The 27,566-nt window shown below is 32.7% G+C and overlaps 1 protein-coding gene across 4 annotated transcripts in view; it reads right to left on the bottom strand.

Moving 5' to 3' along the window:
• The window catches only part of LOC106464521 (RB1-inducible coiled-coil protein 1-like), a 131,708-nt gene that overhangs the window by 33,568 nt on the left and 70,574 nt on the right, over window positions 1-27,566 (bottom strand). For 2 of the 4 annotated variants that reach the window (XM_013924670.2, XM_022392727.1), the window contains 8 exons: window positions 25,256-25,426; window positions 24,469-24,723; window positions 23,018-23,126; window positions 15,054-15,138; window positions 10,498-10,587; window positions 9,437-9,500; window positions 7,641-7,675; window positions 3,497-3,624 (listed from right to left, as the gene is read on the bottom strand). In XM_013924670.2, the coding sequence (XP_013780124.1) occupies window positions 3,497-3,624; window positions 7,641-7,675; window positions 9,437-9,500; window positions 10,498-10,587; window positions 15,054-15,138; window positions 23,018-23,126; window positions 24,469-24,723; window positions 25,256-25,426 (937 nt within the window). Of the gene's footprint in view, window positions 1-3,496; window positions 3,625-7,640; window positions 7,676-9,436; window positions 9,501-10,497; window positions 10,588-11,054; window positions 11,174-15,053; window positions 15,139-23,017; window positions 23,127-24,468; window positions 24,724-25,255; window positions 25,427-27,566 lie in introns of those variants that run through there. The other 2 variants (XM_022392721.1, XR_002611856.1) reach the window with 2 other exon arrangements.

The raw sequence follows: 27,566 nt of genomic DNA, 5'->3' as shown, positions 1-27,566 counted from the left end.
AGCAAGGATCTCCAACTCAGGGATAGACTTCAAGTCCCCCTCAACAATAACTCCTCGTGAGGAATTCAAGGAAGCATGGGGAGTAACCTCAATGGGTATATCACCAATAGCTTTTGAATTCAACAGCAGTTCACTGTGCTCAGCTGTGGATGTTTCAACCAGGATGTCTCCAGAACGGAGCTTCTTAACTGACTTTGGAGAGCCAGCAAGCCCCTCTTAGCACTTCTGAATAAAAAAGGTAGACATTTGCCCTAAAGATTTATCGGACAGTGAATATAGGATCAAAAAGCGAGGTACAGGTGTACTTTGTGATGGAGACTGCTGTTCAGTCTTCTAGGCATGGTCGTTTACCGATTAGCAGAGTTTTAATATATTTTTTATTTGGCTTGAGGGAATCCATAATTAAGGAGAAAGATTCAGTGCCCACTGACCCCACCCGCCATGGAGTCCTACGAGGGGTGCACTACAATGTCAAACAAGGACACTGCAGCAACGCCAGGGTTTCGTGAGCACTATACCCAAACACCAGTATCAGACATGATGTCTACAACACCCGTTGAGAACGCCCAACACTGGTACTCAGTTGACCCTAGCCCGAGTGGACCAGCCGATTGACCCTGGGGGGCCATCCGTTTACAGGAATTCAAGGTCAAAGTGGTGTGCTGCAGTGCCCCCAGACACCACTCAACCACCAGGATCCTCTCCTCCCCTTCACGGGTCGCTAAGCACGGCAAACAAGTGGGTAGATGTAATATTCAGGGAAAACTAAACAATACATTAAATATGCAGATTTGACATCTACAATGAAACAAGTACCTCATGGGGATGGTCTTCCAGTGCCACATCCACCACCGAATTGGGAAACAGTAGAGTTACCCTCTGAATAAGTCAATGAATCATCCTCATTCTCTTCATCTAGTAATGATATTCCTATGGCACCTAAACATAAACTATCTCAACTGATCACATACGAGCTAAATGATCTGATTCGTGACTTGTCTCTATTAGAGCAGCATGGAGAACTTCTTGGCTCTCATTTACAGCAATGGAACTTACTAGCTCCAGGAACAAGAGTTTCAATTTACCAAAGTCGCCATCAAAGTCTTGCTTCTCCCTACAGCATGCAAGATAATTTATACTTCTGTATAAATGTTAATTAAAGAAAAAGTTTTATTATTAAAATTATTTTGAATAAATGTATCATAACACCAAAACTAAAGGTAACCAGTAATTATCAATATAATTTTGTTAATCAGCATCGTCAAATTACTCAGAAACGGTTGCATTTTTTTAGTAGCAGAGAAGTTTTTTTTGTCCAGTGTTATGACAAAGGAAAGCACGTAGTTAACATTACCACCTTCTATTCGAAAAATGTGATTTGATTATCACTGTTATACGTACTCATGGCCCCAAAGTGTAGCGCGCATTTTTAGAAGGGGTGGGAGGGTCGGTAACTAGTCACATATCAATGGAACCGCAGTCAGGAGTGCTAATCCCTAGGACGATTTACATGAAGTAATATGGAATTCTGCAGATTACCTATTTCACTATCTTTTTAAGCATTAGACTCTCAGTTTACAAAGTTTAATTCTTTAAAGGTATTATTTTTAGTTTATACCCACACTTTTTTTATACAATTAAATATGTCTTTGCACTAACACCTCCATTACATGTGATAGTAGCCCCATCTCTTAAACTATTAAATATATTTCTCTTTGTTTCTTCTTGTTTTAATCAAACAGTTATGAAATTATTACACATTTTCATATAAATTTCGACATTCACCGAAATCTAACGAACTTTCATCATCGCATATTTCCAACTACATTTTACTGATAAGAAAGGAACTAATAGTTATTACTCTTCGGTCATAAATTTAAAAGGTTTTGTTCTAAATTACGTTTTCCGCCATCTAGTGCATCTGGTAATCACTAACTAATTTTACTTGTTTAGATTCATCGCCTTCACCTCATCTGTAAAGTTGTAGTTACCACACGATAAGGAAATTTGCTATAATGAAGGTTCAGAGAATTATTTATTCTGCTTTGCCAAATGTACCAACTTTTTTTCTTGAAAAAAACACCAACTTTACTAGTATTATCACTTGTGATACACAACCAAGAGACTTGTGTGTATGGTGTTTTAGTTGTCTTTTACTCACCACAGTGAACATAAATCTAAATAGAATTTAAAGAAAATGTGGCATTGATGCTACTAATCCATTTCTCTGAATTATTCAGCAGACAAACTGTTTAAAATACTAAAAATAAATATGAAGTCCAATCTATCATATGACTTACCTCTTGTTACTGAATTATACCAGTTTTAGGGAATTCCACATCTCAAAAGAATAAGACTAGGTTTCTTCTTCTTCTTTTTTTTAATTTGTCCAGAGATACTGATGAGGAGTGAAATTTCCTCTAACCAGTATAACTCATTGACAATTGGTGAATCCAATGACAGATTGGGCTTACATCCATTTTCACAAACGAGACTTATTCTAAAGTATTTTATGGGCTTATAAATAGAAAAGATTAAGATGCTCTAATAAGTTCAAATATATAGTCGTCAGTGAGAATTGTGCCCTTTGAAAGCAAAATCCACATGAAAAAATAAGAATAAATAGAATAAATTAGACTTACTTTTGGTCTTTAGAATGGTATGTAGGGGTTATAGTGAGTCATGCACATATTTTTTGTTTAACTTCTTGTAGTTTGTTTTGTTTTGAATTTCGTGCAAAGCTACGCAAGGGCTATCTGTGCTAGCTGTCCTTAATTTAGCAGTGAAAGACAAGAGGGAAGGCAACAAATCATCACCACCCACCGCCAACTCTTGGGCTACTCTTTTACCAATGAATAGTGGGATTGACCTTCACGTTATAATTCCCCAATGGCTGAAAGGGTGAGCATGTTTGGTGGGATGGGGATTTGAACCCATGACCCTCAGATTGCGAGTCAAGCGCCCTAACCACCTGGCCAAACTTCTTGTAATACTAATAAATATTTGAAGACTTCAATAACACTTATTCAACAGATTATGGGTAAGATAATTAAATTATCACAAAATTTCAGTTAAAAATAATCTTAATGTATCTCTGAAATAGCCTACCAAACAGAGCAGTAATAATAAAAACTGTCGCAATAAAAACCTATATATACATACACCTTTAAAACCTACATATACAAATTTTCATCATCTATAAGATAGTGCAAAAGAAGTATAATTTACCAATTATTAATATAATTCTCATTCTGTACCATACCATGAGAAAATTTTCATCATGATTTGTTTTGTCAATCATTTTAAACTTAACACAGATATTTTCTAACAATTATATCATGAAGTTGATAGTAATAATAAAAACACAGCCAAGGCTCATACGTTTTCATTTTCTTCTATAATTTCCTTGTATGTAAAGAAGTACATTCCAACAGTTACATTTGTACAACTGAAATACTAATTAAATTGGCCTTAAGGTTGTAGAATGGCTACTCACTTGTCTTTAATCCCAAAGCATCCAAAGAATCTGTGTGGAGAAAGTGAAGAACAGGACCCAAGTAAAAAGCTAGGTAGTTTTGGTATCTATCATCATAGCACAAAAGTATCACATCACCAATGTTGCACCTTGATAACAGAATAAATATATATCTCTTAAAATTTACTTATCAACTTGAACTCACCAATGGGACTACAGGATATAACAACAACAGAACTTTATACTTTTCTAAAGTTATTAACAAACACTGCTCAGCTGTTATGTTAATTCTTCTATGGTTGCTGTTGGAATTTATAGGATATCATAAATGCAAAACTGAAATAAAGGACTACATGGTATTTAAACTTAATAATTTGTCTATTTGCAAGTAAATTATTACTTTACACCAACTTTCCTTAAGCATAAAGCTTCTCATGATGAATTTCATTTTTAATCTTAAGTCCAACTCTTTTTAAAGGTTCAATGTGGTTTTTGATTTTTGCATACATAAGTGTCAATCTGAAATTTACCCAAAACGTTTGACCAAATTTTATGTAATAGTAAGAAAGACTAAGTATGTGCATTTTGAAATTTTTAATAAAAACGTTAAAGCAAATAATAATACAGCAACTTAAATCTTGTTAAATCTAATCACATATGCTGTTTATGTAAGGCAACAATGATCACTTTTATTGCTTGTTAAGCCTGGTGGTTCTCTCTCAAAGTTATTTTATATATTTTCAGAAATAATGTGCACTTATCAAAATAATAATGTTCTATATAAAAATGTTTTAACTTAAAGTCAATGCATAAACAGATAAAAGACAATTTTACACCTCAAATGGTTACCTACAACCATTAATTTCCATATTTTTATACTATCTACACACACATATGCATAAGGGGGGTTTTCGACAAACCCCCTATTTTTGTGATGTAAAATAATTATGCTAAGACACAGTGATGGGTAATGTGTCGTGTAGCCAAAACAACCTGCAGTTAACACTGTGTGTTAATAACAGAAGTGATAGTTTAGAGGTATTCCACTTTCTATAGCTCAGACTGTAGTAATTCAAACTACCACACATTTTCAGTGGTTGTACTCTGCTGAACCCTTACTTCACATACCAAATTTCAAGGCAATCCATTAAAGAAATACACGAGATATAAAAATCTCCAATTTTAATTGAATTATATCCTTTTTTTTTCTTTGCACCAAAAGTACAGAAACTTTATTTGATAGAAAAACATACTTAACTTTCATGAATTTTTTCAAGTTTGGTACACTGATAGACCTTTACAACCTACAGTTAGGTATGAAGTTTGCTCTAAATATAAGCCACTTCTGCAAAGTTATTCAACAAAAATCTCTCAAATTTGACCAAAATCTTTACACACACCTGCACAACAAGTCACATGAGCTATCGGTCTAAAACTTTTTTACTACAGCTTCAGTTATTGTCATTTGGATTAAAGATGGCTGATTTAGAGAAGCAAAACCATATGGTGAAGGAACATGCAGATACTTAAGTATTGGTTAGGCCAAGCAAGCTAGATTAGCAGTTTCTAGCTCAGGTTTTCAAAAGAATGATACAGGTGAATGCATATTATTCATTATCAACATGCTCAAATCTGAACAAAAAAGGTGGCCTGGCTAAGTAATAAATGAATATTTGCTGTAAAATTCTTATCAATGCTATTAGTGTAACTACCAGTTTGGCAGCCAATTTTAACTTCATTCTTTTAAGTCACAGACTCAATCCTTTTAGTTATAGCACAGCTGCTTATGGTATTTAACGTTTTCTACATAGTTTACATTCTTCTGATGAAGCATAAGCATTTTATGTTTTTTGGCTTGTAATAGTTGCCTGCAATGGTTTCTATTGACACTTTGTAATTGGAAGCCCAAAGCCATACTGCTGCTGTCAGGTTTTGTAGGCCAGATTATTTAAAGTAGGTGTCTGTGACTTGTTGGCAATAAATTTCAACAATAAACAAACAGCAATACAATCCACTTGTTTTAAAATAATATATTAAAATAAGTCAAATGTATACACAAATGTTCATTACACTGTCCGTTATCACATTTGTATCCAGAGCTTTAAATAACTGTTTCTTTTTTCCTCAAAGACCACACAGGCTGTTTCAATTACTTTAGAACACAACTGACATGTGAAATTATTCTTCTCTGTTCTGTTATTTCAATACTGTTTGTGATAATTTCACTTTAAAGATCACTACTATACACCAGTCACAATCATGCAGACTAGATCTGAATAATAATCTTTTGACATATACTTATACCCCAATAGAAGTCTAGAACAATCCACTCAATACTAAATATTCTGATACAATAATACTCAGTTAGAACAACGAGAAAAATTCTGAGCGTTCTAGTGATATATGACACAACAATATAACAATCGCTAACTCATAGCAATTGAGCATATATGAAACACACTGTATGGTTTATAAACAATTATGTAAACAAACTTGCCATAAATCTCACTTCTAAAATAACCATAGACTTATATAGTTAATTTTTCTATACCTATGAAATAACTAAATATGACATCCGTGATATATAAACTAATCAAATCCTCACATTAAACTTAAACACTCATGTATATCTAACAGCTACACCTGGTTTTAAGTACAAACAAGCTTTGTCATGTCATGGAAATAGGATTATAAAGTGACTGTGGGTTTCAAATTTAAGCACTTTTTTTTAGGTTCTTATTTTCATACAAGGAAGTAGCTGAGAAAGTAATAATCTTAAACCAATTTGAAAATTACCTGCTATATGAGTAAAAGTCTGCCTTGTGAGACCACATAGTATATGATATATAAGCTACAAACTTCAACACTTCTTGCCAAACAGAATAAAGTGCCTATATGAAACTGATTGCAGTGATATACAATGTTTTTTTGCCAGTATAAAAAAAGGATTGGTACATGATACCCATGGTACAGTGCTACATAGCTTTGCTGCTTTAGTAGCTAATATAGCCTTTGACATGCAATTAGAATAGCTAACTTGCATTGTCTGGTGTTTTAAATTACAAAGTTTGTGTTTAATCCATGAATATTTATACACTGATATTATAATTCATCTATACATAGATGAGTACACAATAATATTTACTATAAATTTTATGTATTATATAAACTAAAATGTTAGGTTAAAGCTAGATATGGGTCACCTCTTTAAAACTGTTATATAATTTTGTTTCCAGACACTGTTAATGACACAACTCAGACATCATCTCAATCTTTCTTTAATGCTAGCGACGAATGTGAAGCTTGTGAGGTTGACACTACTGAGCTATATTCTTATGGTGATGAACATTGATGATATGCAAACTGGTTTACATGAACCTCAAACTACTTCAAGCACTGACAACACCAGTTGAATAATTACCTGAGGTGTACACAAACCAAAGAACGACTGAGTACTCTAGCTTTAACACAATCATTATGACATTGCTGTTAACTTTGAAACTGTACGCAAGTTATTTATAGAAAAGTACCCCAAAAGAATGGAGCATGTTAACATGTTATTCCAGTAATGCATAGATGCACATATATGATAGCAAATGATTGAAAAAGCAAATATAATATCATTGTACAGAGTTGTTTAAATTATTAATATAATCTAACAATTAAAAACTACTCTGCATGTAGATATTACAGTACTTTATTTTAATAAAACATACATATTTATGGTAATTTAATTCTAGCAACCCCAAGTAATTTAACAACAGAATGATGGTTTGACTTTTTATTGAATGTTTGTGAATTTTCTGTAAACAACCATGCAGTTGTTTAAGCTATAACACCTATTTTTCACAAATTTTCTGGGGGGTATGCCTCCAAACCCCCATAGCATTAGAATGCTTTGCATACTGATTGTACTTCATACAATATGTGTTGGCTTTTGATCTCACAAATTAGAACACCACCCTTTCAAACATTCTGCATATAGGCTTGATACATTTTCTAAAGTAATGAATAAATGTTTTGCTACAAATTTAAATTACAAACCCTCAAGGTTGCTGGAAATGCTGTCAAAGAGTTTTGAAAAGTGACTGATGAAGTTATATTTTTATAATTTACTAATCACAGAATGCTACTCTAAAATTAGTAATAATATAGGTATACTTACGTTAAAACAGACACTTTGTCTCCTGCTGAACTTGTCTATTTAAAGAACAAAGAATTGTTTTAACAAAATTTTTAAATGGCAAACACACAAGTAAGAAATCTCATTTTTACTAAAAATAAATAAATAGTGGTTAAAATAATTTCACTGTTTTATAGGTAAATCAAAACTTAAAACACTCTCTTAACCTGTAAAAAGTCCATCAAATATTGAATATTGCAGATACTGTTCTTTAAACTATTATTACTCAATACTTTTCATGAGCTGAGTAATTTTAAAGAAAGTTATAATTAAAATTTTCAAAGCATCTCATTTATGATAGTGTTTCTTACAGTTACTAACACATAACATAGCACTGGTTATGTTACAGAAATCAAAGGGTATGAAAACATTAAGGCTAAATGTTTAGAAGTTTTAGAAAAAATGATATTTACAATAGAATATAGTTTATGGAGGCTTTTAAATTCTTGAGTAGGCTTTTAATAACATAGATAAAAGTATGCAGTCATTAAATATAAGCTGAATTTTATGTCAAACATGTTCTTACATATATAAATTTGATATATTTGCAAGTTACACCTTGTTTTTGAAATACTGTTAGATAAGTCCATTTTTTTATACAATACAATCAAATAAAATGAATGAACAAAAATGAGAAAAACTGGACTTTTCATCTAACAGTCTACTTAATAAAACATGGTGTAAATTTATAGGAGACCTTGAAGCCATGTGTATCAAAGCACCAATATACGACTTGTGATTGGAAACATACCAGATAGTATAAATTTGGAGGAACTAGACAAATAATTTTCCTTAAATATGACAAATAGAATGAAAAAGTTATAATTAAAAGTTAATTCTCTTGTTTGATAAAGCTGTTTATTCCTAATTCTTAGCCTGTGTTAGTAGAAGATTATTTGGTTATTATTTTTTATATCTCCTCACACAGACTGTTCTTCAAAATGTCCTAGTTCCAAACTGTTGTAAACACATGATATTTTTCTAACAATTAAAGAACAATTTGGCTGCATAATGAATGCATTTATAATAGCCATGCACTACATACTGAGTAACTAGGTGACAAACATTGGCTGATAATAAATAAATCTGTAGGGAAATGTATTCAAATGATTTTTAAAACAAGACTGAAACATTCTTTGTACACAAATAACATTTGACCCACACTGACTTTTCACAAGAACATTTTCTACACCAAATACATAGCACAATTCCCTATATCACTTCTGTACTTAAACTATTAACCACAATTTCCCATTGGAGTTCTGCCCAGTTGTAGCTTGTTTAGCTTAGGTAGTTTGATGAATATTCTTTTTCACAAAATATCCAATATTGATTTTTATACAGTGACAAAATTCCCAATTTGGTTTTAAAATGTCATACATCATGTGGTAATTGATCAATAAACTGCTCCCCATGAGCTATATATATCCAGAAGGTTACAAACATCAGTTGAGAACAACTCAAGCTCATGTTTTTTAAAATCAGGACTATACAGAAGTAAGCAAATTTCATGTTATTAAATGAAAAGTGAGACAGAGAGAGGTACTTCCATCCTATGTTTCAAAACGTTTTATCATAAAACAGAATCAATCAGTCAGGGCAATCTTTAGCTATATTAAATGACTATGTGGTACCTTCATATCAGAAATATAGCTTTATAAGCATAATGTATGTTTTAAAAGTAATTACACTACTAAACTGTATATGTATGACATAAAAATGTTCTGGTAAGCTACATTTAAACTTAAACATTCATTATTATCTAACTTACTACTTACACAGAGCGATTTACATGCAGACGAATGCGAATCTTCTCTTGTTGAGACTTCCATTACAGATTCTCTGCAAGCAAAATACAAGCATAAATATAATTTAACATTTAATTCATTAACATTTTAATTTTTAAAACATACTAGGTACAAAACAGTAGCTCAACTAGAACTACAGCAGTCAAAAATAATAACTAAAATCTCATTTCTACATAATACAAGACAAGAAACTTGCTGATGATACAAAATCCCTAAGTTATCAAAGCAAAGAGCCTTTTTAAGCCTAAGAAAAGTTACAAAAATCAGGCTTAAGTGCAGATGTTTCTAAATCACAACCCTCTTAATAATTCTGTTATGAAGTTCAAATCCTGAACAGTAACATTTAGAAAACTAATGGTAGGTATGGAATGCTATTTTCAGACACCTGATTATAAATCTCTAAAGACTAGTTACGAGTAATCTGAGTATGACTTGCATACTTTTTTTTAGGAATAACAAGCCTAATTGCTTTGTTATCTTAGGCATTTTACATCACTACTATATTGCTTAAAGCTCATAAAGTGGGCGAATGAATAATCAAAAACAAAAGCAGCCAAATGTACAAAACTAGTTTGATATTTTAACGGAAGTTGTATTAGTTGAAATGAAAATGTAATGGAATTTGTTTCTTATAAAATTAAAAACCAGGTAACCTGGTAAGTGAAAAAGGCCTTGTTGGTAGTGGCTTACAATTCAAAAAAAAATATTTCCAATCAAGATATTTCATAATATTTGAGGCCATAAGAGGATTTAATAAACAAAAAGCCAAGAAATAAGTATCTGCCAAAAAATTAGTGATTCAGCTATAAGAAACAAAATGAATTAAATTTGAGTATGTGAAATTATTACTGGCAAACAATGAACTTCAAGTTTTCTCAAAAATATCCAGATGGTCCAAAAAATATGCTCTTAAAAAATCGCAATTTCATATTGACAACTATTATTTTGTTCAAACAATGATGGTCATCCATAGCCTTCTAAACATATCTAGATTCAATCCTGTAGTAATTTTCAGAATTTGAAGTACTTACATTACACTAGTTGTAGAGCCTACAGCACCAAGCTCTGAAACATCTTTGTTTTCAGAAAGTTTTTGTCTTGTTTCTGACAGTTCATTCTGTCTGATGAGCAAATATGTTTGTTATTGATCTTTAAATACAACTAAATATATTTGTAAACAAATAAGTGTCAGTTACAAAAATTAACAGGGTATTTCAATATAATACCTATTTCCTGTTATTGTGTCCACATGCATTTCATTTGTACACACAAATCTAAATACTGCAAGAAATCTGAGGTACTGCCATAACAACTCTTAACAGTTTTGTTGTTGCTTGTTGAATTTTTCACAAAGTTACTTGAGAGCTATCTGTGCTTGCCATCCCTAGTTTTGAAGTGATAAACTAGAAGGAAGGCAACTAGTCAACATCACACACTACCAGGCTCATGGGATACACTAATAGAATAGCAGAATTTGATCATCATTCTTGTACTGTACTCATGGCCTGAAAGTGTGGAGTTTAAATTTTTTTGTGTGGTAACAGGGCATCAGATGTGGAAACTCAGATCAACAATCTAGCATGCTAACCATTGGATCATGGTCAGGGTTCTCACTAAGGTTCCACAGTGAAGGATCATGGATTCTCAACTTTTTTTTCAAGAGTCCGAGTGAGATTTTCAAGGGTTCCATAGGTAGAATTTAATAAACTAAAAAAAAAATAACTATATTTGAAGTGTACACTACATATTTCCCTTCTTCAAGTGGAAAAAGAGCATGTTAATGTTCAATGAACAACTTCATTTACAATTTACACTGCATGTTGTTTCCCTTTATGATTTCTTATCAGCATTAAAGTAGTGCATTTTCGTGCTCAACAAAAAACAACTATTTATAATACACTACATGTTGTTTACACTCTGCAATTGTTAAAAACTATTATTTATAATGCACTACATGTTTCTTACACTCAGTAAGTGCTGAAATAGGACAATATGAAAGAGGATAAAATGAACAGTTCCTCCAATAAACATGAAATATCTTCTTCTGTTTTTAAGGTATCATTACTTAAAAGTGACTATTTGATTTCTTGTTTTCCTTTATGATTTATTTTGGCCCAATTATCATGTTGTTTATAACAAAATTATTGTAAGAACCTACTTGTGTACCAACTACTAAACTTTGATATCTTGCAAATTATCTTCAAGCAGAAAATAAAGAAATACCTTAAAACTACTTATCATAATTTGATGTCACTTGTCTCTAAAATATGTGCATGGTCAAATCACCATAAACAATTAGGAAATAATTCTAAATTTCCCCTATTTTTCTTTCTGGAATGTCTGCATATTATAACAGAAAACCACTATTGTTTATCCTAAGTAGCTTAAATCTTGTAACAGTCTATATCTATTTATGCTGAAATTTTTGTTTTATTGCCCTTTGAACCATGTCTAACTAATATTCACACCATATAAATTGCAAATCATGTGGTAAATGTGTAGCTTACATTACGATATTGAATCACATAACACACAGACTACTTGTAAGCATACCTCATAAAAAATTATTACTATTAATATTTTTACTTATTTTACTTTATCTAACCTAAAAAGTTTTCAATTTTTCATTTTAGTTACTTTTATAATAATAAATAAAAAATACACATGAAAAACAAGAAATAAAGTACCACCTGGGTTTTCCGTTTTTGTTTTGCTGTTGACTGTTGATAAAACTTAATCCTACTTTATTTTTTATAATAATGGTACTATTGCATTAAATAATTGTTATTAATTAATTAATTAATGCATCAAAGAATACAGAATAATAACATGCAAAAGAAAATAATGTTCCATAACTATCACAATTTTTCTGGCTTTCTAACTCTGCAACAAAGCCATTAAAAATTCAACTAAGTTCTTCGATGAGAATAAAGTTTGAACTGGAAGAAAAATAGACGATTCTCAGTACAGAAAACAACCTAATATAATAAGTCATTTTACAGGGAAAAACTTTAGCTTTCTACTGGTTATAAATAATATAGTTTTAAACAACGTAGAACTATTGGCAAGTTCTGAAAGAGGATGTGACAGGTGAGGATGATTTTCTATTTTATTGCTCTGTCACTAGATAAGACTGAAGGTTATGTAAATTATGCTTTGCCTGAGTGATGATAACATTATAAGAAGAATTTTACATTAAATTTTGTACTTCTCAGAGAGGAGGTAAAACAATTAGAAAAGAGGGAAGACATAGATAACAAACATCACAGTTCTCATACTAGGTGAGATTAAGAATTGTTTTAAATATTTCCTTATAAAATTAGGAATTTAAAACTGAAATAATACCAAACATTGATTTATTATCTATGTTTTGATGCTAACTGTATTCATATTCATTGATAACAAGATAGTTTAATTAAATTTTGAATGTAACTCTGTGAAAGGTTGTAACGTGCATACTTTGACCAACTTGAGGTGAATGCGTTAGTCATGTGGTACTTTCATGTGCCTTTATTTTCATACAATTTAATGTCATTGATGAAACCTGTTAGAAGTTGATGGTGGACAGATGTATGCAAAATGTATGCTGTTTAGTTCATTATGGTACAAAGTTTGAAGCAAAGTACTTGTGTTTTCCTTGCATATGGGCATTTTGTGGTGCGTAATCAGTACCCTGGGGTCAAATCTCACTTAACTAGAACCCTGATGATTGGTCCTTTTAATATTGAAAATATGTCCCAACTTCAGCATGGAGATTTCTCAATTCAAAGTTACATAAATGCAAAAAAATGGGTTTTGATACCTGGAGTGGGTAGAGCACAGATAGCCTATTGTGTAGCATTGCACTTAACAACAAATGAACAAAAAAATTATTGGTAAATTGCATGGATCTTAGAAACAATCAACTGGTTTATTTTACAGGCAATGACATACTCCATTTTTCTTTAGTTTAATTAACATAATGTTCAAAATACTTGTAAAAAGTATTATTATTTTTTTTTACACTAGTGAATGAAATTTTGGACTATTAACTTGGTATATGGATTAAGACAAAACTAAACCTCAGAATAATTGTGGAAAGCTATAAAAGGGTCATCTACACATATTTGACCATAATTTTGAGTTGATAGACTAGAGGAAATTCAGCTAGTCAGCAGCACCTACAATATTATGGTTTGATCATCACAAAATGTGGAGCATGTTTTTGCTACAATGGGACATGAATCATGAACTCTAGAGCTTGCAATCAAAGCACATTAACCTCTATGGCATTTCCAGCATAAATAATTGATTGCAAACTAATCATTATAGGTTTGTTTTCTTATGTAATGATTTAGAAAATTATGTATTTCTTGTCAGTTTTTTTATATATACAATTGGCTTCTCTATTTCATAAGTTAATTTTTTTTAGATCTGATCTTTAATAGCTTACTTTTAATTAGATGTTATTAATAATTAACATAAAAATGTAGTATAATACAGATAATAGGTCTACGTGAGCTGATGTCTCAACGTATGTTTATGATTTCTGTTAACTAGGAAGTGAAGAAAATTGTCTCCAAAAGAAGCAAATTAAAAATGTTCAAACAATTAACTGTTTAGTTTTCACTAAAAACTTATGAAAAAAATATTTTAATTAGATAATACCAATAAAAAATGTTTAGTTTCTTGTGGGAACAAGGGCCAACACATTAGTTATCTAAACCATAAGAAAAAAAAAATACAATAATTTCAAACACTAAAAGCAAAAAGGTGTGATGACATTAAGAACCAGTCAAATAATACATACATTATACGCAATTAAAGCTAAACAGAAATCCACAAATTCTTAAAAAAAAAAGTAGCATCTTGCAATTGGATCAAAATATAGAGGAAACATATCAGGTTAGCCCCATAATGGGTTTTGATTAACAAAGTTCATTTTTAATATATTACAATGACTGAATTTGACTTAATACATCAAAATAAAAAAGTAATTATTCTTTTCAATCATAAAAGACTTTGTTCTTTAATAAAATATTAACAATTTTCATTTAAGGTTCAAACAAAGAAAAACTGACCAATATGCATTAACTTTTACACTTTAAATGTAGGGCTTTAAAGCCAAGTAGAATATAGTCTAAAATGTACCACACATCAAACACAGTTGAAAAACAGAAGTACATATTAAACAACTTTAAAACGAATTTGTGATAAAGAATGAAGCCTTATATATATTACAGATTACACAAAGTTGTTAATTATCTTAAATAAAAACATTTTTTACCCAAAAATTGGTAATTGATTGTATAGAAATTAGTGACTGTTTTGGTCATCACAATATTTGTCAAAATGATAAAAAACACTAAACACCTAAAGAATATGATGCTAAATGGCTATTGCACCATATAATTCACAACTATCAAAACCTATCATAATTTTAAATTTTTTATGTTATAAATTAATATACTTCAATATAACATTGAAAGTCAAACTTGTCTAAATAATAACAAAGTAAATAGACTAAGGCTCAATGAATGTTAAATATAAAATTTAATTTCTTTCACTATTAATAAAGTACATATACAAGACATTAGGCAATACACACCTAGTCTTCTTCTCCCTTTCTATAGCCTCTGCAAACAATTGTCTTTGGTCTGATGAAATGTCAGTTCTTTCCGAAACTACTCTTCCTTCAAATAAAAACAACATCAAACAATTAAATAAAATTTCTTTTGGGTGAAGCTAAAAAAATGTTTTTAAGTACCTGAGAAATAAGGGGGAGGGGGGTTTGAGCAGTGATAATTACTCGTTTACAATGAATAAATGAATCATTAGACCAAACAATAAAAACAAGTGTAAAAAGTGTGTTATACTTTATCTGTGAGAACTCTTCATGGCTTCAACTGTGAAGCAACTTAATTGATTGATTGTATTAAATCTACTTAACTCTACTAATGAAGTTTTAGCTGAGCTTTGCAGTTGCATGTAATATGATTTTAAGTTGCAGCTTTCAGTGCCCTTTCACAGAAAACTTCCAATCCAGTACAAAGTTATAATTTTCCTATACTGAAAACATATTTCCGATAGATACTTCCCTCCGCTCACAAGATTAGCTATTCAATATGATTTCAAGTTGCAGTTTTCAGTGCCCTTTCAGAGAGAAATTCCAATCCAGTACAAAGTTATAATATTCTTATACTCAAAATGTATTTCCGATAGGTACTTCCCTCCTCTTCCCTATTGGAATCAAGTGATTCCAATGTGTGTGTCTCATGTAAATCGTCCTGCATCACCTCTCCACCAATAAGAGCATAGTTCACTCACATGATGCACGTGATGCCCTCTATGCATGTCTACTGAACTATCACTTCAAAGTTTGGCAGAAAACAAAAGCACTGGAAGTGTGTGGGAAGGAAGGGTGGGAAGTACCTTTCAGAAATACACTTTCAGTATACGAAAATTATAACTTCCAATATGGTACCTTCCCTCTGCTCATAAGATTAGCTAGAATCCCACATTGATTAGAAAGAGGGACCAGTGCGAGGGAAAAACTGATGTACCCCCAAATGCATCCGAAGGATACCTCCATAGATAAGAGTCAGATCTAAAGAGGGGGAACCGCACCACTTCTGAGCCAGGTATACTCTTTGCCACTGTGTGGAATATGTAAGATATCAAGGCAGAAAATGAGCATGAGTGAGTGGGAGAGAATGTGGTAGGAAAGTGATCTTAATCAGAGAAAGATATTGTAACTAAATCCCACAATGAAAAAAGTGTGTAAACAAGGATGCACCCCTGGATGTAGAGTGACTAGAGCGCAGCGGACTGTACTCGGTAAGTCAACTACATCCAAAACTTCCTTGTGGTGTACTGACATCTGCACAAGGGTAGGATGAAGATCATACCATCTGCAATATTCATTCAATGGTAGGATGAGGGCTCCCAATTGAAGGGGTGAACTTCATTTTCAATGGCTCAACTCTAGTGGTTGTGTAAATGGTAACAGGAGGCTACATCATCCAACAAGGTGACAGCTCAACTCTTCTGGAGGCCATTTCTCATCTACATCAGCAGAATACCACTACCCTAATCTCGACTGAATGGTTATAGCCATCTTTTTGCGCAAACCATTCGGAAGAGTGGCTCCACAGTCTACCACCCCAGCAGCTTGGAACTGGAATGTGGTAAGGACTCCAATACTGTACTAAAAGAAAGGAGGGTGAATACACGGTAGAGAGTCCGGAGGAATGTCATCACTGGAGACAGAGCAATGGGTGACCATGAAACCTTATTTTGAAAAGCAGACCATACAGATTTATTCAATCAAGGCATGGCAGGGTAGGGCAGTTATCTCCTTCTGCTTTACCCATGCAGTCCATGGGTGGTACAGTCAAGGGGCATGTTTATGAAGTAAAAACATAGCAAGGCTATTTACCTTCACTCAGTCTTGTGGAACACCTCATCTTACCAGTGTGTATTGCAAAGCCATAGAAGAGAATACAATTCAACATGGATGTACAGTGCAGATTTCAATTGAAGAATACCTGGTTAGGCACTACTCACCACGAAGCGGGATCCAAATAGTGAAGAATGAAGCAAGGGCCCTTGAAAGAAAAGAAATAATGAATAGAAATTTGCCTAGCTAAAGTCGCACTGAAGTCTTAAAAACGGTCACGGGTAGTAGACAAAAACCCTATAAGGAAGAAATTGCGATACAGTGTATATGCCAGGAAATAAGGTAAGGATGTTGATTCTGAGAAGAAGACACTTGGAACAAAGTCTGGGAGGAAGATGAAAAATGTGAGTAAACCAATGGGATCAAAAGCTGAACACAACTGGTGAGGGCAAAAGGACAAAGATCTCGACTCGAGGAAAACTGCCTAGGAATAAAGAGGCAAAAGCTGGCACCACACAAAGAAGCCATACAGGCAATAGAACAACAAAGAGCACAGTCCATACATAGGAGTCGATCCAGATTGAGACAAGGATGATGGGAAATGTAAGGATGGGAATTAGGCAGAAGGAGGAGTTACCTCCCCTAGCCATCGATGTCTTGGGTAGGAAGGAAAGATCCAGATAAAGGAGAGGAGAAGGAGTGAGAACATGCAAGAGAAACATTGTGAAAAACAAATCCAACCTCCGATGTACACAGGCATAGAGGAGAAGGAAATATGTTTGAAGGGTGAAACATGAAATACAAGGAAAGTGGTGCAAACAAAGATAGAGTGAGAGAAAAAAAGATCCCATTATCATCCCAGGTCAGAATGGTAGGCAGGCAGGGAGGACAACTAATCCAGAAGGTACGAATGAACATAGTAAGGATAGGTGAAATATCAGGAAAAAAATGAAGGTATGGGACAAGACTGCCTGATAACCCAAGATCGAGGGCACCAAAGACCCATAGTCAAAAAACAAGGGGAGAAACTCTGCCACCTAAAGGTTTTGATCTGCATTAAATCCCTGACTCATAGAGTAACTGCAGAACACTTTTCATTTATGCCAATAAATGCCCACCGATGAAGAGCAAATGGAACAAGTTAAAAGAATGCTACCTGCAAGTATAAATCTGATCTCCTCGCTAAGCACTGAATAAGAGCCAAGCATGAAGATGAACGTTGTGAATTTCCAGGTGGAGTACCAGCTAAGGAAGTGGACAAAGAAGGGCAGAAGACAAAGGAAGAGACAGTGGAGGTAAAAGTTGGAGCTGAAGAAGCCACAGAGGCCATGGTTGAGCTGGCCATTAATGAGCAGTCAGAAGGACCTAACACAGGATGGTATGGATGAGGGAAATCACCCATGGAAGAAAAAGGATTTGTGGGGGAGGGGGGGAGATGAACATACAAGAACCTGTGGAACCAATCCCGGCCAAAGGCATCAACAGCCCTAGCTAGAGGAGGAGGTAACCAAATAGAGGTAATGAGAAGGTTAAGAGATGTAGTAAAGAGATATATGTGGGGAGAATCCCATAAAAGACAAAGCCACTGGAAAACAAGAGAATTGAGAGACCACTCCAATGGATAAAATGTGCCAAAACTAGAAAATCAAACTGCAGTCCGAGCAAGAGAACCAGAACATGGCATGCAAGGATATGATTATTGTGCAAGGGGGCCCAAAAGAGCAGATCTAATATGTGAAAAGAGAGGAAGTGCAAACAGGTTCCACCCACAGGAGCAACACCCCCCAAGAAAGGGACAAAAGAATAAAAGGAACAGACCATAAAACCCTATTAATAATGGAAAAGAAAACAAACAGCAGTGTCACACCCAATAATAACTCAAAAGCAAAGAAGCCATGCAAGGAGGGAATGATCTGAAGATGGTAAAAACCCCAACATGGAGGGAACAAAGAGGAAGTATCCCTCGACAAATCCAAAATGTAAACAGAACATCAAATAAAGGGAAACATGAAATATTATATGTAGAAGCAATGAAAAGGGGGGGAGACAAATGCCGGAAGAAATCTGCCTCAAGCTAAACTAAAGTAAAATTGAAAACCCATAAAAAGGTAAGGTTTGTAAGTACCCAAACTGAAAAGAAATAAGGTCAGGGAGAACTGAAAATTTTAGGACACTGGAAAATGGGTTCAGCCTTTAGATAGGGAAGGTGAGCAATAGTGGAACAAAATTAGTGATAAGAAAAATAAAGTAGAGATTAAACAAAAGTAAACGTACAAAGTATAAACTATAAAGAAAAACAAAATGAAATTGTCAACGTAGTGAAAAACAGGAAGCAAATGGTGTAGGGAATGGATCCCTTATGATGTTGAGTTGAAGAAATACCTGGAACCATGGTAGATAGGAACCTGTCTATAAAACTATGGGAAACCAATAAACTGATTAATGGTAAGAGGGATAAACTAAAAACTAAATGAAATTAATAGTAATAATTATAAAGTAGAGATGAAAGAAAGTAACTGGAAAGTATAAACTATAAAGAAAAACAAAATGAATTAGTCAACATATCAAAATGGGAAGAATATGGTGTAGTGAATGAATCCCGTATGATATAGTAGTGAAAAAAACTAGAACCTAAGTTGATATTAACCCATTAATAAAACCATGGGTAAACCAATAAATAATACAGTAATGAAGCTGAATCAAAACAAAGTAGTGAACAGATATAACAAGGAAATTTAAACTAAAACTAGAGTGAAATAAAAAAGAACGAAAACTAGTTAAGCCTAATGGAACAGTACAGAACAAAGGATAACCTGAGAATGAAGAGAAAAACGAAACTGAACAATAAATAGGCACAATACTGGGAGAAGTCTGTGTGGGCCCTGATTCAAGGGTTCCACCCAAACCAAGTGAAGAAAAATATTATTAACAAAATGATGATATAAAAGTAAGGAAACAACATAGTTAAACTAATGAAGGACATACCACGTTAAGCCTAATCAACTGTATAGAAGAAAAACAACGAAGACTAATCTAAATAAGCATACGTTATGGAATTAAAATAATTACAGATAATACTATTAACAATAAAATGGTAAAATATCTTATCTTTCCAAAGTCGGCAGACTTTATGGCAAATCGTGGACCATGAAGCACATGGCAAAGTCTGACAAAAGTCCAGACATTAGACAATCAAACTCTTGACGAAATAAGGCAGAAAATGTCCATGGAGTAATGTGAATGAAAGCCATTATAAATGCAAGAAATGAACATAGAATCTCTGTTTCTTTGATTGTTTGTTTTAACTTTCATGCAAAGCTACATGAGGGCTATTTGCACTAACTGTCCCTAATTTAGCAGTAAAAGACTAAAAGAATGGCAGCTAGTCATCACCACCCACTGCCAACTCTTGGGATACTCTTTTATCAATGAATAGTGGGATTGACCAGCACATTATAATGCCCCCACGGCTGAGAGGAGGAGTATGTTCGATGGGATGGGGATTCGAACCAGCAATCCTCAGATTGTGACTCAAGTACCCTAACAAACCTGACCATGTCGGGCTCAGAATCTACGTACTTCGAATGCAGACTACATAATGGAAATGAAGAACCAAAAACTTGAAATTTGGTGATGGAAAAAGGCTATGAAGATCTCTGTCTGCCTGAACAGGGTTGGCTTCTACAGGAGGAATTCTGGGCAAGAACTGAAGAAAGAAGCCAACCTTTTTAACATTCAATCTCCTTGAGGATAAACGCCCATAAAAACCCATGCCAGGTTACCTGCACCTGCAGCCTGTGAGATAGCACTAGTCATAGGTGTAACTGGAATAAGATGGGATAAATGAAGGCAAACTTCAAATCCAGAAAATCTGGAATTTGTAATAAATTAAGACCACTTCATGAGTATACCAAATACAAGCGTGAAACAGTAATAAATGACAAAAAACGTCAAATGGTAGAGGAGCATAGAGGGAGTCACATGTATCAAATGAGTGTACTATGCTCCTATTGGTGGAGAGTTGACGCATGATTATTTTCACAAGAGACAAGTTGGAATCACTTGATTCCAATAGAGGGGAGCATAAAGCTTGTCGCATGCGTAAATAAAAAGTTTGCATATAGGGAACAGCAATGAATGAGAATAGCTAATCTTATGAGAGGAGGTAAGAACAGTATCAGAATTTAAAATGTTTTTGTTTCTAACAGTTTTGTAAGTAATAGCTCTAAATAAAAACACTAATTCTGATTTTCCCTATTGAAATTCTCAAGGAAAAGAGGGATAGACTTCAACTACAAATGAGAAGAAATGATTTCTTCTCATACAAATAAATATCTATGCATTTTTGGTTAAAACAGAAAACCAAAAAAATGTAAATCCTTTATGTTTCAACCAAAATCAACATCTGCCATAAGGAAATAATTCCTTGTGAAAATGATGAACAGAAGAGTATACTACTAGCCCCTGCCTTACAACATTATTGATTGCTGTGGATAGAACCCTGATACTAAGTCTCTCTATCAATGCACATTACTGTCAACATTCACATGCTGACAATTTTGCTATAGTATTTCAGTGGTCCCTTTTTAATAAAGTTTTTAAACAAGACAAGAACTAATTTTCTTTGCTTTAATGGGTATGTGGGAAAGTACATTTGTTCGAAAAACCAATTATAAAACTAAAGCTATTCAATTTTTATAGTTATAGGTGAATTCAAAGTTTTATGCACTTTAATACATATCAAAGGAATATCATCTTAGAGAAGTTAAGAACTAGGCAAAGCATAGTTAGCTAGTCAGTAAGTATTGAGAATCATGAGCTAAAGAGTTATGAAAAACAGAACTAATGCCTAGCACCCCAGTGAAGATGCGGAGAAATGCTAGTCACGAGTTTGACAGTGATAAGTTACTGTCACTGATCTAGTAGTACAGTAAAGGCTACTAAAAAGTTTATGATAGCATCTAAAATCAGAGCTTTGATGTAGAATTCATTACTACGGACTGGAGTAGTAGTATAAGTAAGAAGGCAACTGAAGCACTCACTATCACAGTAACCAACTACTTGAGAGTTTTGGTTCTTGTTTTGGAAATGCCCGATGAGTTACGGAAATTAGCCAATGAAGTATCAGAACTACTTGCAAGTAGTTAAGAATACTACTTGGAAACTCGTAAGACAACAGAGAAAATATTGTATAAAACTCATATCTGGAGCTTAAAAATCGGTTCTCCAGGGGCTAACAAATTCTCCAAGAGTGGACAATAGTTCTATCCATGATGAAGGTATCCAATTTGCAATGATACACCTCCTCAACTTTGATGCAAGTAAGACTGCTATTTCTCTAGGTCAATCCATGTAGTTTAGGATAAAATAGTAAATAAATTGATATGAAGAAAGTTAATGTGTGTAATGGATTTGAATATCTCCTATGTGAACCCTATTGTCGGTACTGATTAACTTGAAAGTTTGATTATTCATGAATTAATTACTTGTTAATAGAAGGGTGTATATTATATATATAATAACATAAATATAATTGATGTATTTTGTAAAATCTCAGGCTCAGAATCGTTTTCTTTAGTCTAACTGTAAATCTTCTAGAGTTAGTGACTTGTGAGCTGTACTCACCACTGCATTTCTCAATTAAATAAATTTGGTGTAATTGGCAGTAAAGTCGAAGCTCCAACGACTAGCCCTAAGGGCACTGCCCATTACAAATTGCCTAACGTGGAAAGTGACTTAACAATAGCCATTTAATGGCTCCCATATGACTTATCCATTTGGTCCAATCCTCTACATTATTTAATATACATAAAATTTATAGTAACATTTTGTTGCCAGAAGCTAGATGTACAATTAAGATCAATTCTGGCTATGTGACATTGAACAGTCACTGTACTGATAAAAATTAGAGGCTGAATATATCATAACTAGAAATTTCATACCTAGCAAATTCTATTTTTAGTCACAATTATGTTATCAAATATATGATTTTTAATTGGGTTATAGTAATGACTTAATATCTTTTAAACCATTGGCATATGACTATTTCAGCAATAAAAACTTTTAAGTGACAAGAGAAGACTGACAACACAGTGAGATTTGGCAAGAACACTATCTTTATGGATCACATATATTAGCCCCAACAACACCAAAAATATATTAATGTATCATACCTCTTTCTTGTTTCCAATGCATCTCCAATTCTTCTTTTTCTCTCTTGAGTTTTTCTATAATCACATCTTTTTCTCTAGTGACTTGTGCCGCTGCTTGGTTGAATATTACCTAAATACCAAGAAATCAAAATATGAAACTTTTCACATTAATGATATTCTCCTGAAACTTTAGGTTTATTCCACTGCAATTTCATTAATAATTATTATACATCTTTAAATAACATCATACAGAAATTAATTTTGTTGCAACATAGTTAATGTTTCAGCATATGTTATGAAAGGAACATAAATAAGTACTTAAATAAAATATTCTAGTGATAACAAAAGTAAATTAATAAAAAATGCAGAACCCCAATATAATACATACACCAACTTTTATGATATAAAAAACAAGGTTAATAGCTTTAACATAAAAGTTTGATAAATGCATTAAGCACAAGAATTTATTCATAGATCTAATTATTAACATAATTATTCATTATGGAATACAATATGCCCACTTCAGTGAGAGGTTACTTTACTTGAAAATGTAAATCAAGATCAGTTTCAAATTAAACCCTACATGATTCCACAAAGTAGGTTACTGGTCAGTAATCTACAGAAAATTAGTTTTCCCTTACATAATTGATGGTTTTGAGTATGGATAATCTTCTCTTACTATCTAATTGTAGATTAAATGCAGTAATACATGTCATTACTATAGTGTTCAAGAACAAAAGTTTATGGACTCTAATTGGACACAATAAAAACATAATCAAAACAACTAGCCAAGATCAGGATTTTCAAAATATTTAAAGAAAAATGTAATATTTCAAAAGTTCTAGCACCAAGAAAAGTATTCCAGAATGAAAAAATCAGAACAATATGTATATACATGCATTTTAGCTGTTATGCAGCTTTAAGTACACATCATAAGTTCTATGTAGACGTTTTTTAAGAGTGAACTTTCTATTCATATTTTGCTTTAGCTTAGAGGTTCCCAAACTGTGGTATTGTGGTGAATTGAAATCAAAGACACATTAAAACATAAAATACACTTTTATTTTTAAATCATTTAGGTAATAATGATCCTAAAATGTTTTTCGAACAAACATAGAAAATATAAGAGCACTAATGGACTTTACTGTAATATATTAGAATTGATTCATGAGAGAGTGAAACTTACCTGAAAAGCCATTAACATATGCAGTATAAAACTATAAAGCTTTGGCTTTGAAGGGGAATAAAGCATTATAAACCAATAGGCCTAACACTTGCAATAAAAATCAAGTTAAACTACTTTTTCATTCACCTCTTACTTTAAATGTATAATGAAAAAAAATATGAGGAATGCGAGAAAAAACATTTAGAGTTTAATGAATTTTTTTAAGTATCACAACTTTACTTTCCAATGTTCAATCAGCTTTCATAACTCAAATTTAATGTCAAAAATTTTATTTTATTAACTGTACCTGCTTTTCAGCATGCATCCTAGCTTTTAAGCTTCCAAGTTGATCTTGATGTTCTCTATTAAGTCTTTCACTAAGTTCTACCATTTCATTTTCATGTTTTTGTAATAATTCTTCTGCAGTTGATTGTAGCTTAACCTCCCATGCTCGTTTCTCTATTTCTACTGCTTGTGCTAACAGTTTGTTCTCCTCTGCCTCAAACTGTTGTTGAAGGTCAGCCACAGTCTGCTCATGGGTATCAAGATCCATAACTTCTTTCTAGAATTAGATTAAAAAAAAAGTAGACAAAGTAAATTAATTAAATATATTGCTGTTGAAGGTCAAAAACTGTGTGCTCGTGTATAAAGAACAATAACATCTCTTTAAGATTGTATATAAAAAAAAAAGAGAGATGAAATAAATTAACCAAAAATGTGGGTTGATGTAACAGAGACTAAAAGTAAGACTAACATAATATCTGCTTTATTTTGCTGGATGAAAATTTCGTTCTTTCATGTACCACAACCATCAACGTGACAAATTCTGTATTATGAAAGTAAGGCTACATACCTTCAATATACTATAGTGCTAAAATGGTTGAATAACATTAATGAAAGTCTTCTAAAGAGTGTATGGGAAAAGTATTGATCCAAAGAAAACACCTCCTTGTACTTTGTGTTTAATTTTCTTCTTTTTTGTATTGTTATTAATTATATAAAATGCAATAACTGGTTGATATTCACTATTTTCTGTTTGGTGATTTTGATTTTGAAAGATGTATTAAAATAAGTTTGACACATAGTGAACTTACCACAGTTTTTGTACTGTTATCCATCCTAAAGCAATATTGGAGAGACTGCATTTCATTTTTGTGTGCCTGTTCCAGTTTATCATGTAGTACTTTAATTTCTTCTTCATGTTGGTTCTCCAAAACAGCAAGTTTATCTTTTAACTCCTTCTGGTGTTCAGAAAACAATTCTTCCTGTGGCAATAAAATATGACTTAATAAGCATTTGTTTTTGGCCTCTTCCTCTACTATCTGTTTTTATTGGCCTCATATTCTACTAGAACACTATACTGTATCTTCCATGCTAGAGACAGAAGAGAAAGATAGCAAATTTCATTATAAAGACTTACAAGTGCAGCAAATGTAGTAACAAATCTGTAATTGTTTTAACAAGTTATTCAACATGTTTGTAGTTGAAAACAAGCCTTAACAAATGATTTTGAAAAACGAATATTGAGGGCATGTACAAATGGAAATGAGTAATATTACCATTGCTGCTTGTACATTAACAGCACTTAGGCCTAATCCTTCATAACCTTTGTCAAGTTTTAATGATATCATATTATTTCTAGCTTCTGCATATTTCTTTGTTTGAACCTCTGCTAGAACAGATTGACATCTACCTGCAAAGCTTGGTAGAGGCAAAAATATTAAAAAAGAGAGACAAAGAAAGAGTTCAAAAAGTTATAGAATGTGATCCCAATAATATTTGACATCAACGGTACATTTCTGAGGGACTTATTGGTTGGTATCAACCACTAAAGTTTATTCCTGCCCACAGTATACTTTCACTACCACCATATCTATCGCATTCGTATGTGAAAATGGAGATTGAATATAACACTAAATCTTTCTTCAAATGAAAATACCTGAATGTAGGGTAAAGCATGAATCAGATACAAAAAACAATAACACAAAAAAAAACGTTTCTCCACACATTTTAGTTCACTGGACATGTTCTTGTTCTCATTGCAAGAAAGCTGTTTTATGACTTATTAAGAGAAAAATGCACATCACTGTGGTATACAGGTTGACCTTGTGAATACTAACATATGTACACTGATGCCGTAATTCTGTTGTAGCTCCAAATATCCGACTTATTGTTCAAGCAGGTACTCTACAATTGCAGAAGCACATAATCAATAAATTGTTGAGTTGTAATTGTTTTGTGTATGTCTTTTCTAGGTGTAAAAAAAAGCTATTCCACTGATTTAGATACTTGTAACCAATTTGAAAATGTCTTCTATGAGGACTAGTTAAGGTTTATAAACAATCTTGAGTACATTAGGCTCTGAAATTATATTCAACATTATGACCAATCATTCATGTTTCCAATCAGCCTGATTCAAATAAGAATGATTAGGGAGGTATGAACATTTTTTTCATCAATGATTTTTGCTATGCCACAGCTATAACAGCATGATTTCCAATCATTCTTTAATTCAGGGTTTATATATTTCAAAGAATGCAGAATTCCATGACTGCAAATAAACTATTATTAAAATTTCCATGAACATTAAAGGGTGGGAGTAATAGACACAGGGTGGATTAGATATCAGCTACTACAAGCAGTTTCTGTAGAAAGCTCATCCCCTATTTTATTTTCCATGGCCACAACTAAAATTAATGAAAATTCCTTGTTTTTCAAGATCTGGAAAACATATTTCATTTTCCACAACTTTTCAGGAATTCCACAACCTTTATGAACCCTATTAATTGCTTCATGTAATATAACAATAAAAATAATAATATTGAAGTTCATAGTTTTAAAAATATTATGGAAATCTTGCACCTAAAGTTTCCATATGAATTTAATTAAGAATTTTGTTAGCTGCTTGTTAGCAGTTATGAACAGTCTCACAGATATATATGGAAAATCAGAGAATTTTTGCACAGAAACGAGTTTCTTTATATTTTTTTTAAATTTCAATAAAGGAGATATATGTACATATAGCAAGAACGTAACAAAGCTACAACTCCTCATTAAACTGATGTTTTAAAAATGTTCATCACTGTAGCATGGCTGTATACTTGAGAACATAAAAATTTAAAAACAATTAAAAAAATTAACTGATCATAAGTATCCACAAGCATAGCTAGAATGTATTTTGAAACCAATTTTCAGGATGAAACATCTCTTGAAATTTGAAAATACGGTAAAGAAAAAGAAATGTATGATAACAACCTTCATGAGTAAACATTCACTGAGAAATCAGACATTACGTCCAACAGTGTTAACTGCACATAATATACACCTGGAAAAAAGTTAAGCACCCCCAAATATTTTTCAGGATTGCTTATTGAAAATAAGGTTTAATTTTCATGATGTTGAGCA

The sequence above is a fragment of the Limulus polyphemus genome, unplaced genomic scaffold (assembly GCF_000517525.1).
Source record: "Limulus polyphemus unplaced genomic scaffold, Limulus_polyphemus-2.1.2 Scaffold61, whole genome shotgun sequence".
NCBI lineage: Eukaryota > Metazoa > Arthropoda > Merostomata > Xiphosura > Limulidae > Limulus > Limulus polyphemus.
This window is presented reverse-complemented; position numbering and strand designations above follow the sequence as displayed.